This window comes from Acipenser ruthenus, unplaced genomic scaffold, assembly GCF_902713425.1.
Source record: "Acipenser ruthenus unplaced genomic scaffold, fAciRut3.2 maternal haplotype, whole genome shotgun sequence".
NCBI classification, from domain to species: domain Eukaryota; kingdom Metazoa; phylum Chordata; class Actinopteri; order Acipenseriformes; family Acipenseridae; genus Acipenser; species Acipenser ruthenus.
The window spans coordinates 19090-34387 of record NW_026708809.1 but is presented as its reverse complement, the minus strand read 5'-3'; the positions used below and the strand labels follow the sequence as shown (position 1 = coordinate 34387).

General features: G+C 41.7%; 1 protein-coding gene across 1 annotated transcript; it reads left to right on the top strand.

Annotated features, from left to right (window-relative positions):
* Positions 1-4106: 4106 nt before the first annotated feature.
* On the top strand, positions 4107-13478 carry LOC131736108 (lysine-specific demethylase 6B-like; the record flags this gene model as incomplete). Its single annotated transcript, XM_059021819.1, has 11 exons — positions 4107-4214; positions 4541-4874; positions 4921-4951; positions 5971-6076; positions 6548-6717; positions 7254-7324; positions 8256-8327; positions 9848-9960; positions 10908-11022; positions 11771-11958; positions 12790-13478. Coding segments are annotated over 11 exons (1535 nt in total), but the record flags the coding sequence as incomplete, so codon positions are not given.
* Positions 13479-15298: the final 1820 nt, after the last annotated feature.

Below are 15298 nucleotides of genomic sequence, written 5' to 3'. Positions count from 1 at the left end.
TGTTTGTAAAGTAGGCCAGCCCAGAAAACACACACAAACTAACGGAAGCAGACTCCCATCTCACAGCCACATTTTCATCAATGGGATGGAATTGACCTAAGGTGCTGCAGCGTGATTGGCTGTGAGTGCAGGGGGAGGCGGGGGGCGAGCGAGCGTGCCTGGAACCCTCAGGAAGAATCCAACAGCAGCACCTGTATCGCAGTCGATATCATGTTCCGCTGGTATCCACGGCGACCAGACTGCTGTGAGATCCCAAACGCACAGGCAGTGCATTGTTCCGGGGTCTGATAGCGATCTCGCATGCAGACAGCAGGGTTCTGAAAGATAAAACAATTGTAATAGTAAAGCACAGTGTAGGAAAGACAGCTGACCTGTGTAACCAATCGCTGGGGAGCGGCCACTGCAGAACAGGATTGTGGGTATTCTAAACGGAAACATTGTTTCTCTACACAAAGATATCTTTAAATTAGCGATTTTGGGTCGAAACTAGAGGTTTTTTTTTGTGATGTAATTTTGTAGTTTTCTTTGATTTACATGATGTCAAATGCAGGATGCAAAGCTTGTGGCCATAGCTTTGCACACATGAAGGTGCAAACCAACTGGACTGTCAGCCACAGTGTGGTCTTGTGTAGCAGAGTGTTTGGGCAGGGAATGGTAGACTTTAGCAAACGGGAGCCACGCAAGATTTATTTTACCTGATTTTTGGTGTCGACTGGGACTTTAAGAGTTAATAATACATGTCTGACGGGCAATGAGGTCATGGAGCGTCGTGATTGGCTGAGAGTGAGGGTGGGGGGGTTACTGCTGTAAAACTAGGGAGAAAAACGCCTTTAAAAGCACAGAGCTACAGTATGGTTAACCATTATCTTACCAATGTGAGAAACACAAAGGTGTTGTATAACCAGGGGGAAAGTGTGAAATGACATTGCCAAGCGAGGTAAATAGCAGCCGTCTGATATTAGCAGCTGTGTTGCTGCTACTGTTTCATGTATTATGCACTTTGTTTTATAAAGAAGAAACAAGCGTTTTCGTTTCACTACGCTCTAGAAAGGATGTCAGCAAACACACTGAAACACGCCGAGCAGTGAGCAGTTCTGCCAAACTGGGGAACATTTTAATTTGTGAATGAGCGAGCTGCGCCTAAACAGAAATATCCGAGTGCTGTAGAAACCAACGCGAAGGTCCGGACTTAGTAATTCGTAGTGGTGGGAAAAGTGAAGCCTCTTGAACCACTGAACCCTCTGAACCATTTGCTTCATAAAAAATTCACTGAGCCGAATCACTTGAAGCGCTTCATGCTCCATAGTGACATCTATTGGTAGAGCCGCATCATTGAATATACTCAGTTTCACACAGGCTGCTATTTCCTGGTTGAAGGCATTTGAAATTATGATCTGTAGCCTAATGTACACGATAGACCAGTAAAGCATGCTTTTACAGTATCATTGTTTACTTAAGTTCTCCGTTATCTGGTTATATATCAACCACACATTTGATTATCCAACAAAAAAAAAACAAAACATAAATGATCATAGGCTACTTGAAATATAAAATTGCAGTACAATTGAAAACATGATAATATTACTTATATTTGTGATGCAACACAAAATTGGCTATTTACATCATTAAGGCTTTGTTTTGGTAACTTCTTTAAGCAACAAGTAAGCATCATGTGTAGCCCAAAATGAAAATAGTTCATGTCTGAAACTGATGTGATTTCTACAGTCCTTGGTGTTTTTAACAATGTTGGTGCACTGACACTGACAGGATGACTGTGTCTCTTTAGAATTTTAAGTAGACTGTCGACTGCAACACCTTTGACCTCATTCTTATTTGTCCATCCCCGTAATTCTTCAGTAAGTGTGTCTGGTGTTTCGTCACTTGATTCACTTTCCGATTCACATACAAATGGAGCTTCCCTATCAATAAGATTCCATGCATTGTCACCACAATAATCACAGTTCATGTCATCATATTGATCATTATCGTAATGATTAACTTGATCATGATTGACATAGTGATTACAATCTTGAAACCCTGTCACATCCTCAGATATCTCATTTTCAGAAGAACTTTCCTCACTCAGACCGCATGCACCAGCTACAATTTGTTTCTTCTTTCTCTTTTCAGAGATCCACTTTCTGTTGTATTCCTGTTTCTGTTTTCTCTTTTGACATACATCCATTTTTTCACCTATACAAATAATAAAAATGTAAAATGTAATAAAACAATCTGTTCCACTAATGTGTGTGTGTATCTATCTATCTATCTAGCTATCTATCTATCTAGCTATCTATAGTACTGTGCAAAAGTTTTAGGCAGGTGTGAAAAAATGCTGTAAAGTAAGAATGCTTTCAAAAATAGACATGTTAATAGATTATATTTATCAATTAACTAAATGCAAAGTGAGTGAACAGAAGAAAAATCTAAATCAAATCCATATTTGGTGTGACCACCCTTTGCCTTCAAAACAGCATCAATTCTTCTAGGTACACTTGCAAAAAGTCAGGGATTTTGTAGGCATATAGTCAGGTGTATGATTAAACAATTATACCAAACAGGTGCTAATGATCATCAATTCAATATGTAGGTTGAAACACAATCATTAACTGAAACAGAAACAGCTGTGTAGGAGGAATAAAACTGGGTGAGGAACAGCCAAACTCAGCTAACAAGGTGAGGTTGCTGAAGACAGTTTACTGTCAAAAGTCATACACCATGGCAAGACTGAGCACAGCAACACGACACAAGGTAGTTATACTGCATCAGCAAGGTCTCTCCCAGGCAGAAATTTCAAGGCAGACAGGGGTTTCCAGATGTGCTGTCCAAGCTCTTTTGAAGAAGCACAAAGAAACGGGCAACTTTGAGGACCGTAGACGCAGTGGTCGGCCAAGGAAACTTACTGCAGCAGATGAAAGACACATCATGCTTACTTCCCTTCGCAATCGGAAGATGTCCAGCAGTGCCATCAGCTCAGAATTGGCTGAAAACAGTGGGACCCTGGTACACCCATCTACTGTCCGGAGAAGTCTGGTCAGAAGTGGCCTTCATGGAAGACTTGCGACCAAAAAGCCATACCTCCGACGTGGAAACAAGGCCAAGCGACTCAACTATGCATGAAAACACAGGAACTGGGGTGCAGAAAAATGGCAGCAGGTGCTCTGGACTGATGAGTCAAAATTTGAAATATTTGGCTGTAGCAGAAGGCAGTTCGTTTGCCGAAGGGCTGGAGAGTGGTACACGAATGAGTATTGAATCAGATTTTACTGCTGCTATTTTTTTTTTTTTTTTTTGCTAAACAGCAATAAAACGTTTAAGAGATTATTTGACCATGACTTGTATAGCGTTGTCCATTGTTATCGTTCTATAAAATACTGAAACCTTTTTAATCACCTGAAATGTAAATCTGTTCTGTCAAGTTGCCTAAAGCCTTCAGGACCTCCTTCAGGTAAACAGGTTATGTTTGCAATGCATTTAGGAACATAAGAAAGTTTACGAACGGGAGGAGGCCATTCTGCCGATCACAGCTCTGGCCAAAAGTTTTGCATCGCCCTCTATATAGATTGAACTAATTGTGCTTCATAAAGTCACACCGCTTTGTAGTTTTCCATATACTTCACGACAAAACTGACAAATGTGACATTTCGAAATCTAACATGAAATACTACTGTACTACTATTATGGCTTCCAGTAGGCTTTTGCGATATCATTTTGTAGTTTTTCTTTGATTTACATGATGTTAAATAAAATATCTAAATTATGTTGGTATAGTTTTAGTTTTTCAGTGTCTCAATCCTAAAATTCTAGGTGATGCTAAACTTTTGGCCACAGCTATAAGCTCCTCTGCTTCCTAGTATCTGATTGATCTCTTAACTTTGGGGATTGATCTCCAAACTTGAAGGATCCCAGTGATTCTGCCTCAACAGCATGACTAGGTGACCCTGAGTAGCCCGTTCCACCCCCCTCACCGCTCTCTGTGTGTGAAGATTTATTTGCAGGTTTGCTTTTGTTGAGTCTTCCAACGCCTCTTTCTGCTCTGATGCGAGTCGATCTGTCCCGATCGCATTTCTGAACTGCGTCGCTTCTGCCCCCCCCCCCCACTGCAGGCCACCAGGAGAACAACAACTTCTCCTCTGTGAACATCAACATTGGCCCAGGGGTCTGCGAGTGGTTTGCTGTTCATGAGAGCTACTGGGAAGCGATCAGCGATTTCTGTGAGAGGTGAGTACGGGCTGAACAACGTCCTTGGTCTGCTTTAGCCAAGAGGAAAAAAAAAAAGTTTGAGGTAAAACCGGCAGGGAGTTCAAGCTGAAGACTGTCAAGTGGTTCGCTAGTGTGAGTGATTCACTCGATACCTCAATTAGTCAGATTTTAATACGAATGCATTTATTAAACTTCAATGCCAGCATGTGATATTTAAAGGGATGAATGCGCAGAATTAGTCTACTAGAGCCACAATAGCATTGCAGTAGTATTTCATGTTATACGCCAAATACATTCCAATAACCCTCATAATCCTTTTTTCCTTCCCTCTCCCCAGCAGGCCAGGCTCAAACGGCCCAACGTCTCACCAGCAAACATTACCTGCGTGCCTTACAACTCTCACCAGCACCACCACCCTCATCACAACCAGCAAACTCTGCTGCCTCCCCCACTGACACCAGCCCGCGGCGAGTGCGGGAGTCGGCACAGAGCCCAAGAGGAAGGCGGCAGGTGGGGGAGTGGCCTCTTCCAGGGAGGGTGTGGGCGGCAGCGGGGGGGGCCCTGGGCCCCGCGGACTTCCTGAAGCTCAAGGGCCTCTCGGATGGGCCCCCCAAGGAGCTGAAGATCCGCCTGATCAAAGTGGAGAGCGGGAGCGGTTCATCGCCTCCGAGGTGGAGGAGAAGAGGAGCATCCCGCTGTCCCAGATCACCATCCGTAACACGGCCAGCGAGGTCATCCAAGCCTGCAAGTAAGTGGACTCGAGAAACAAACCGGGGCTGTCCAGCCCATATCGGTCAGCCAGGGCTGTTCCTCCACTCCGGGGTTAACAAGTAAAATGAGATTGTGAATTATGTCCTGGCGGAGGTTTAATTTGGTTCAGTTAAACGGTTTGGAATGGCCACCCCCCTCGTGTCTTAAACTATATGATCACCCCCAAACAAATAAGTGTACTCCTGAAAGCAGGACTGTCCAGTCACGGCACTGGGGTATCTTAGACGTGACATTCGCTAATATTAAAGTGATAATCAGGAGCCTGGTTTAACAGTGATGGACTGGGTTATTTAGCTGTCCGTTCATGGAAATACTACAGAACTCTGAATGTTTCAGAAGTGCTGTCTATCTACTCTGCACACTATAGATGTAGTGTTTGGGTTGGTGTCTTCTATATATAAGCAGCTATTGATGCAGGGGTGTCCAGTCCATCACAGAGGGTCCTGGAGGGCCATTATTCAGCTCCAGGTTTGTTTAACAGGTAAAATGAGATAGTGAACTATTTTAGGGTCCGGAAGGAGGTCTAATTGGTTCAGAAAGACAATTTTAGAGCAGGTTTTGAAACTCGGACTAGCAGTGGAAGGGCCAACTTTGACCACCCTGGTGTAAACGCTGAGAAGTTCCGAAACACTGGAGGAACGATCCTGGCCGTCGCCCCCATCACCTACAATTAAAACTATATGAACATCATTTTAGATATTTTATTTACTCATCATGTAAGCAGTCAAAGAAACTACAGAATGACATCTCAGAATTTGTCAGTTTTTCGTTAAGTATATGGGGAAAACTACAAAGCGGTATGTAATTCAATATGTTAACGTAACATTATTCAGCAGGTTTCATTCAGCTTTATGAAGCAAAATGTGTTAATTCTATAGGTTGATAATGCAAAACGTTTGTTTTTAAGCTCGCGTTGCTCTCTAGTGGCTGCAGGGGGGGTGACACCTACAGCTGCTGTTCTGAGTTTGATCTTCATCTCTGTGTTTGTCGTTCCAGCTGGAGAGAAAGCGGGACAGGTTCTCTCCGGTGCTCCTGCAGTTCTGCACGGACCCCCAAAACCCCATCACTGTCATTAGAGGGCTGGCTGGAACCCTGCGCCTCAGTGAGTACCCCAAACCCCAATCCCACTACACACACAAGCAGTGTGTCCACTTCACAAGGGCCCCCTTTTCAAAGCATTTACTCCAGTCGTTAATCAACTCCTATGTTTTCATGAAAGTGGTTTTGAACAAAATTAGAACCGCACTACTAAAGTTTACACGTTTTCAAGCTCCCTTCAAATGCTTCTAAGTGTTTTTTTGTTTCTCTTTTTTGTAAAAATCTACGCAATTATTATTATTATTATTATTATTATTATTATTATTATTATTATTATTATTATTATTATTATTATTATTATTGTTATTATTATCATTAATGTATTTTTCTATTCAAACAGTAGGAGTTGATTAAAGAATGGAGCTGATGCTTTTTTGTTATTTTGTTAAGGTTTGTGAATAGGAATAGTCCAACGCTGGTGACATGTTCATTTATTACTTCTTTCTCTCTCTCTCCCCCTCTCTCCACTCTCCAGACCTAGGCCTCTTCGGGGATCACTCGGTGGAGGTGCGGACGCAAGTCCAGCAGCCTTCCGATGAGCCGACTGGAGACAGGCAGACCTGGCCGTGCGAGAGCAGCCGTTCTCACACCACCATCGCCAAGTATGCCCAGTACCAAGCCTCCTCCTTCCAGGAGAGCCAGCAGGTGAGCCCAGCCAGAGTACTGCCTGCACCGCGCTTCCTCGCCACTGCAGCAGAGGACACAGTTTTAGCATCACCTGCAATTTTAAGATTGAGAACTAATAATAATAAAACAAACTAATAAAAGAACATCATTTTAGATCTTCTATCATGTAAATCAAAGAAACTACAAAATGCAAAAGTCTATACCGGAAGCCATAATATTAGTACAGTAGTATTTCATGTTAGATTTTGAAAATGTCACGTTTTTTCATGTCACACTTTTTCGTTTATGGGAAAATTACCAAGCGGTGTCTGATGCAGTATGTTAACGTGACATTATTCAGCAGGTTTCAATCGACTTTATGAAGCAGAATTAGTTCATTCTACAGGGTGATGCAAAAGTTTTAGCCCGAGCTGTGGACGGCTGACACTGTTCTTGAACTGTGTGTGAATCCCAGATAGCAGTGACTTGATAGTACGGCGTTCGCGTCGCTAGTCGATCTCTTGATTTCTCGACGAGGTTGGATTCTCCACACTAACTTGCTGCTTCGATTTCAGGAGGAGAAGGGAAGTGGTGAAGAGGAGGATGAAGAGGAGCCCCCTGTCGCCCCGGAGCCCCCCAGCAATGAGTAAAAATCATCCTAATACTGTCATACAATTCTGATTGTGAGAGCTCACGCACACACGCAGTGCAATCGGGATCATACAAGTGAACACAACTGAAGCCCCTTCAGTCACTGTGTGTAATCCTGACACAAAACCATGAAGTACCACCTTCATTTTTTCTGTGCTCTGGTCACAAGCTGTGTGTATTTATTTATGTCATTTGATGCGTTACATTTATACTTGCCTTCAGGGGTTAACAAAATGAGAGTCAGTTATCATAAGAATATCGCTAAAGAGAGAATTAAAACAACATGTCGACGATGCCAGTTAACAATGCTCCAGAAACTGTAGGGCTGCTTTAGAGTACACTGTAGGGCTGCTTTAGAGTACACTGTAGGGCTGCTTTAGAGTACACTGTAGGGCTGTATTTCTGCAGAGACTGCAATAACTAATCTACAGCTCTGGCCAAAAGTTTTGCATCGCCTAGAATTTTAGGATTGAGACTTTAATTAAAAAAATAAATGAATCAATAAAATAAACTACATGAACATAATTGAGATATTTTATTTAACGTCGTGCAATCATATACCAGAAGCCATAATAGTAGTACAGTAGTTATTTCATGTTAGATTTCAAAATGTCACATTTTTCTATGTCAGTTTTTTGCTAAGTATATGAAAAAGTACAAAGCAGGCGTGTCATTCAATATGTTAACGTGACATTCAGCAGGTTTCATTCTACTTTGTGAAGCTAAGTGAGTTTATTCTGTAGGGAGATTACATTTGTACAGTGCACTAGACTGTATTGGTATACTATAGTATACCACAGGGTACTACACTACATAAGATAATATTGCACAGTAAGTATTATAGTATTGTGTGGTTTTCTACAGATAATTATGGGGGAGTAACAAACTTTTAACATCGACATTTTCTTGCAATGTTTTTATTTCAGTGCTACGGATCAGAAACCCGTGGGGAAGATTATCAAATTCGGGACAAACATTGACCTGTCAGATGCCAAGCGGTAAGTCTCCTGGCTTCTCACGTAACACTTTACTTTAGGAATCTGATTTTTACAATTATTATTATTAATTAATGAGTCTTAAGGGGTGAGCTATGCATCATCAACAACTGCTGCTGCTGCTGCAGAGTCACTTGCAATAGGACCTTGTTTGTTTGTGGTATGAAGCCCCACTGGACCAGCAAGCCTCACAATAGCAAAACCACTGGCAAGTGTATAATAATAAACCTATAAAGACACACAGATACACACCAAGGCAGACAGACGACTAGTATCTGTTGTAACTGATTTATGAACAATAGCAAAAGAAACAATGGTAAAAGTGTATAGTAATAGAGTTCTTATTTTCTAATCATATTCTACAATTGTTAATGGCATAATTAATAACGTGTTTGTAGATTTGTTTTTAAAGCACTTCTAACCTCAGTGTTGCTACTTCCGTCTCTTTGTGTGGCTCTGAGATCTCTCTGGAACTTTCCAGTCACGTTGAAACACCATGTGCTGCTCTCAGACTAAACGTGGGGGTGTGCTGCCACCTGGTGTGCAAACAGTGGTATTGCAGCTTGCTTTGTATTGGGGCACACAATGGATTTCTTTTTCATTTGGTCACTACTAACTAGATGAGATTAAAAGTTCCGCACCACACAGCGTTAATTATGTTTCGGTGACCTGGTTCTGTTAAAAGTACATGCAGAACTTAATGATTTTTTTTTATGTGTAAATTCAACACTTGAATCAAGTTAAGACAAAAAGTTTAGTGTTAACCGCAGAAAAAAAGGTAGCTGGAAATATGAACCTAACAGAATGCTGAGTTAGAATCATATCTGAGTGTAAAACTGAACCTGATTGCGGGTCTTTATGGGCAGTTTTTAAAGTGCTGCGGTTCTGTTACAATATTTTAAAATCCCAACAGTGAGAAGCACGATTGGAAGGAAAGAGTTTGCTTTTGCTGCCCCTCGGACTGGAATAAACTCCACACCTGGCTCAGATCCACAGCGTCACTTTCTCTCAGTTTAAGAGGCTGCTGTTTGATCGCTTGAAGCAGCCTTGTGATTGCACTTGATGTGATGTGAATACAGTAACTCATGGAGTGTGAAGCTGTGAGCTCTCTGCATGCTTGTGTGTAGGGCAGCAGTATGGAGTAGTGGTTAGGGCTCTGGACTCTTGACCGGAGGGTCGTTGATTCAATCCCAGGTGGGGACACTGCTGCTGTACCCTTGAGCAAGGTACTTTACTCAGATTGCGCCAGTAAAAACCCAGCTGTATAAATGGGTAATTGTATGTAAGAATAATGTGATGTCTTGTAACAATTGTAAGTCGACCTGGATAAGGGCATCTGCTAAAAATAAATAAATAACTGGAACTCTCTCCTCCCTCCCTCCCTCCCTCCCAGGATGCCTTTGTAAACCAGCTGTTTGCAGCTGAAATGGCTTTTCCAACAAATAAATCAATACTGTTCTGTTCCCTGATATGTGGTCATTGCTAACCCCCATCCTCTCCTCCTTCCCTCTCCACTCTCTCAGGTGGAAGTCCCAGCTGCAGGAGCTGTTCAAGCTGCCCTCTTTCATGCGCGTCTCGTCGAGTGGCATGAACACGGTGCAACTCTACATGAAGGTCCCGGGCAGCTGCACCCCAGGTAACGGGACCCAGAAACACAGACCTTCACAAAATGCATCCTCTAAAGGTCTGGGGTTCTTAAAATGGGATTGCTTCTGCTTGGTGGGTGGGGCTGCATCAGATTTTACTGCTGCTATTTTTTTTTTTTTTTGCTAAACAGCAATAAAACATTTAAGAGATTATTTGACCTTGACTTGTATTGCGTTGTCCATTGTTATCGTTCTATAAAATACTGAAACCTTTTTAATCACCTGAAATGTAAATCTCTTCTGTCAAGTTGTTTAAAGCCTTCAGGACCTCCTTCAGTTAAACAGGTTCTGTTTGCAATGCATTTAGGAACATAAGAAAGTTTACAAACGGGAGGAGGCCATTCTGCCGATCACAGCTCTGGCCAAAAGTTTTGCATCACCCTCTATATAGATTGAACTAATTGTGCTTCATAAAGTCACACCGCTTTGTAGTTTTCCATATACTTCACGACAAAACTGACAAATGTGACATTTCGAAATCTAACATGAAATACTACTGTACTACTATTATGGCTTCCAGTAGGCTTTTGCGATATCATTTTGTAGTTTTTCTTTGATTTACATGATGTTAAATAAAATATCTAAATTATGTTGGTATAGTTTTAGTTTTTCAGTGTCTCAATCCTAAAATTCTAGGTGATGCTAAACTTTTGGCCACAGCTGTAAGCTCCTCTGCTTCCTAGTATCTGATTGATCTCTTAACTTTGGGGATTGATCTCCAAACTTGAAGGATCCCAGTGATTCTGCCTCAACAGCATGACTAGGTGACCCTGAGTAGCCCGTTCCACCCCCCTCACCGCTCTCTGTGTGTGAAGATTTATTTGCAGGTTTGCTTTTGTTGAGTCTTCCAACGCCTCTTTCTGCTCTGATGCGAGTCGATCTGTCCCGATCGCAGTTCTGAACCGCGTCTCTTCTGCCCCCCCACCCCCCCCTGCAGGCCACCAGGAGAACAATAACTTCTCCTCTGTGAACATCAACATTGGCCCAGGGGTCTGCGAGTGGTTTGCTGTTCACGAGAGCTTCTGGGAAGTGATCAGCGATTTCTGTGAGAGGTGAGTACGGGCTGAACCATGTCCTTGGTCTGCTTTAGCCAAGAGGAAAAAGAAAGTTTGAGGTAAAACCGGCAGGGAGTTCAAGCTGAAGACTGTCAAGTGGTTCGCTAGTGTGAGTGATTCACTCGATAACTCAATTAGTCAGATTTTAATACGAATGCTTTTATTAAACTTCAATGCCAGCATATGATATGAAAAGGGATGAATGCACAGAATTATCGATTTTTGTGTGTCAGTCTTCCCTTTTTGCTCTGGTCTAACAAAATAGCTTTTACTACTAGTTTTGATTAGGTAACAAGCTCAGGTGTGTCTTAATAAACTCATAGTGAAACCAGGAATGGATCAAACTGCTCTGCAATGAGAGTCTTATTTCCATCCCTTTGATAACCAGCATTATTATTGCAGGGATGGAAATAAGACTCCTGTTGCACAGCAGTTTCACACATTCAGGTTTTACTACCAGCTTGATCAGCCCCAGTGTGTCTAGGCGACAAGCTCAGGTGTGTCTTATTAAAATTCGTAGCAATAACAAGGACTGGATCAAACTGCTCTGCAATGGGAGTCTTATTTCCACCCCTGGAGTCCAGTGGTTATTTCCCCTTTCCGTTGGGGCTCGTGGTTTGGTTTGTCAACCGCAATCACGAATATTCAAGGTATATCCTCTGTTCAGGTACCAGACCATCGTAGCGACGGGAACGTTGTGGTGCACATGTTTAAAGCTAACTTGCATGTATTTTTTTTTCCTCAGTCACGGAGTGGACTACCTGACGGGGTTCTGGTGGACGGTGCTGGAGGGTCTGTACAGGGCAAACATCCCAGTGTACCGGTTCATCCAGCGAACGGGGGACCTGGTGTGGATCAGCGCCGGCACGGTGCACTGGGTGCAGGCTGTGGGCTGGTGCAACAACATCGCCTGGAACATGGGGCCCCTCACCCGTGAGTGCAAAAAATAAATCACACAAATCAATCATTTTATGATTTGCAGACTGCATTACCAGTGCCTGGCCAGCAGGTGTCACACAGGAGCTGTGCTCAGATTGTGTTTAGTCAGACTGTATCTCACTGCACCAGGGATGGAAGTAAGACTCCTATTGCATGGCGGTTTCACCCATTCCAGATTTTACTACCAACTTGATTAGCCCCTGTGTGTATAGGTAACAAGCTCAGGTGTGAATTATTATTAAACTCCCAGTGAAACCAGGACTAGATCAGACTGTGAGCAGGCACTTCTGAACTTTAATAAACCAGCTTCCTGGACACCTACATTTTAATAGGTGTGCATAAACCATCCAGAGGTACAGGGGCTGCACACATGACCAACACCAGCGACCCTCACCTGATTGTCAGTACCTGATTTCTGTGGCGAGCCCCTTCTGAACAGTGGAGTAATCAGTGTGCCCAGCACTGTTGAAATCCCCACACTAGATTGAGTTTGCACAGATGCTTTTGTAGGCTTTACAATGCTTTCCTATGCTCTACCAGACCTCTCTGTGCTTTACAATGCTCCCCTATGCTTTACCAGACCTCTCTGTGCTTTACAATACTTCCCTATGCTTTACCAGACCTCTCTGTGCTTTACAATACTTCCCTATGCTTCACCATACCTCCCTGTGCTTTACAATGCTTCCCTATGCTTTACCATACCTCTCTGTGCTTTACAATGCTTCCCTATGCTTTACCATACCTCCCTGTGCTTTACAATGCTCCCCTATGCTTTACCATACCCCTCTGTGCTTTACAATGTTTCCCTATGCTTTACCATAATAGATAGGGGTCCGTGCAGAACTGCAGGAGCACCATGGAGAACTTGTCCCGCTTTCTCTGGAGCTGGATCAACAAACACAGAGATGAAGATCAAGCTCAGCATTTCAGCTGTAGGTGTCACCCCCACTGCAGCCACTAGGGGGCAACGTGAGCTTAAAAACAAAAGTTTTGCATTATCAACCTATAGAATTAACACATTTTGCTTCATAAAGCTGAATGAAACCTGCTGAATAATGTTACGTTAACATATTGAATTACACACCGCTTTGTAGTTTCCCCCGATATACTTAACGAAAAACTGACAAAAATTGAGACAGAGACTGGCTCAGTGACCACAACCTGGCCATCGAAAAAGGCAGTCACAGGCAAACCTGGCTGGCCAGGGAGAACAGGCTTTGTGATCACTGTGAGACAGGAGAGGTCAAGACAGAGATTTACTTCCTAACACACTGTGAAAAATATAAAAACATAAGGGCCATTTTCTCCCCCAAATTCGGCGATACCCAGAAGCTGTCAATCTTGCTGGTGGAAGACAAACACACAGCCAAATACTGGCTGGTCAATATGTGGCGACCTGTCATAGCCTGAGGGACAAACCGTGGACATGTCACACTAGACAGGGAAAAGAAAGAAGGATGGAGGGAGAGATTCTGTTTAATATACAGGGAGTGAGGGAGGGGGGGAAAGGGGGGTACTGTTTAATATAGAGAGAGAGAGGGGTGAGGGGTGAGGGGTGAGGGGTGAGGGGTGAGGGGTGAGGGGTGAGGGGTGAGTTATTCAATATATAGGAAGGAGGAGATACTGTTTAGTATTAAAATATATGTTTTCTCTGTTTATATTTTAGATGTTCATGGCATGTATGTGCTTCGGCAACACAATTATTTTTATTGTCATGCCAATAAAGCCAATTTGAATTTGAATTTGAAAGCGAGAGGAGGGGAGAAAGTTCTGAACGTCCGTGAACCAGCAAAAACAATGAGCTCTTACAAAAATCTAAATATTTTGTTGTTTTTGAATGAAATGGATCACAAGATAATAGAAATCTAGTCAAAGTAACACATATTAGACAGAAGAAGCTTTCAAAACAATTAAAAAATAAATAAATAAATAAATAAATAAATAAATAAATAAATAAATAAATAAATAAATAAAATCAGATCCCTCAAGACAGAAGCTATCACCAAGGAAAGAAAGGAGAGGACTACAGAATTAAATAATCAAAGAATTAAATATCGATTTAACAGAGGTTTTATATGAGAAGAAAAAAGATAGAACAGGAAAGAACAAAGGAAAGAAAGAAAAGTAAGACAAAGATAGATCGGGAACAAAAACGAAACAAAAACAGTTATAGCAGCTAAGAAGGTAAGCCTATGTGCTACAATACTTGACATTATAATATATATATATAAATATTATATACAGGAATATAAATAAATAAATAGAATATTCCAGTATGAATGTACAATATTTCAAACAGCCATATGTAACATTTTCATTTGAACGGTTACCATGGCAACTGCAAACTCTCTATCAGTTTCTTCAGCTCATCCCCTCCCCCCTCGAAAAATTACTTTGAGAATCTATACCATCCAGCTGAGGACACACTAAATTCTGATCGGGCCACTATCACCCAAAAATTAAATGATTTAGAAAAAAATTATTAAAAACATCCAGGATGGCAGGAGCCGACAGCCCAAATTCATAAACTAAAGTCCAGTAGTCACAGCAGCCCTAAGCTGCAGGAGGCCATGCTAAAAATATTTAACTTAATTCTAAGAGCTGGGTGTTTCCCTGGTATCTGGAATCAAGGACTCAATAATGTTATTTAATCTGTAGTATTTTGCATTTAATTGTATCCTGATGTAACACTGTTATCTGCTCTGATATTGATTTGTATTTTGTAATATACTTGTACTTACTAGAACTGAATTCATTGTATTTTATCTTGCTCTTAATTGTGATTCTTGAAATGTATGTTTTGTTTACGATTGTAAGTTGCCCTGGATAAGGGTGTCTGCTAAGAAATAATAATAATAATAATAATAATAATAATAATAATAATAATATTATTATTATTATTATTATTATTATTATTATTATTAACAACAACCCCTATTCATAAGAATGGGGACAAATTCGACCCCAACAACTACCGTGGCATCTGTGTGAGCAGAAATCTGGGGAAGGTATTCTGCAGTATCATTAAAACCCCAGGTACTAGCCTTCCTTACAGAACACAGTGTCCTGAGTAAGAGTCATAATGGCTTTTTTGCCAAACCACAACGCACCTCCGACCACATTTACACCCCACACTCCAATCAACAAAAATGTACAAAACTAAAAAAAGGAACAATTTTGCTTGTTGATTTCTTAAAAAGCCTTTTACTCACTCTGGCACAAAGGACACATTTATTACCTCCTTCTAAGCGGTGTAGGGGGTAAAGTCTATAATGGAATAAAAATCAATCTCCACAGAGAAAAAATGTGGATTGAAAATTGAAAACAAAGAAAA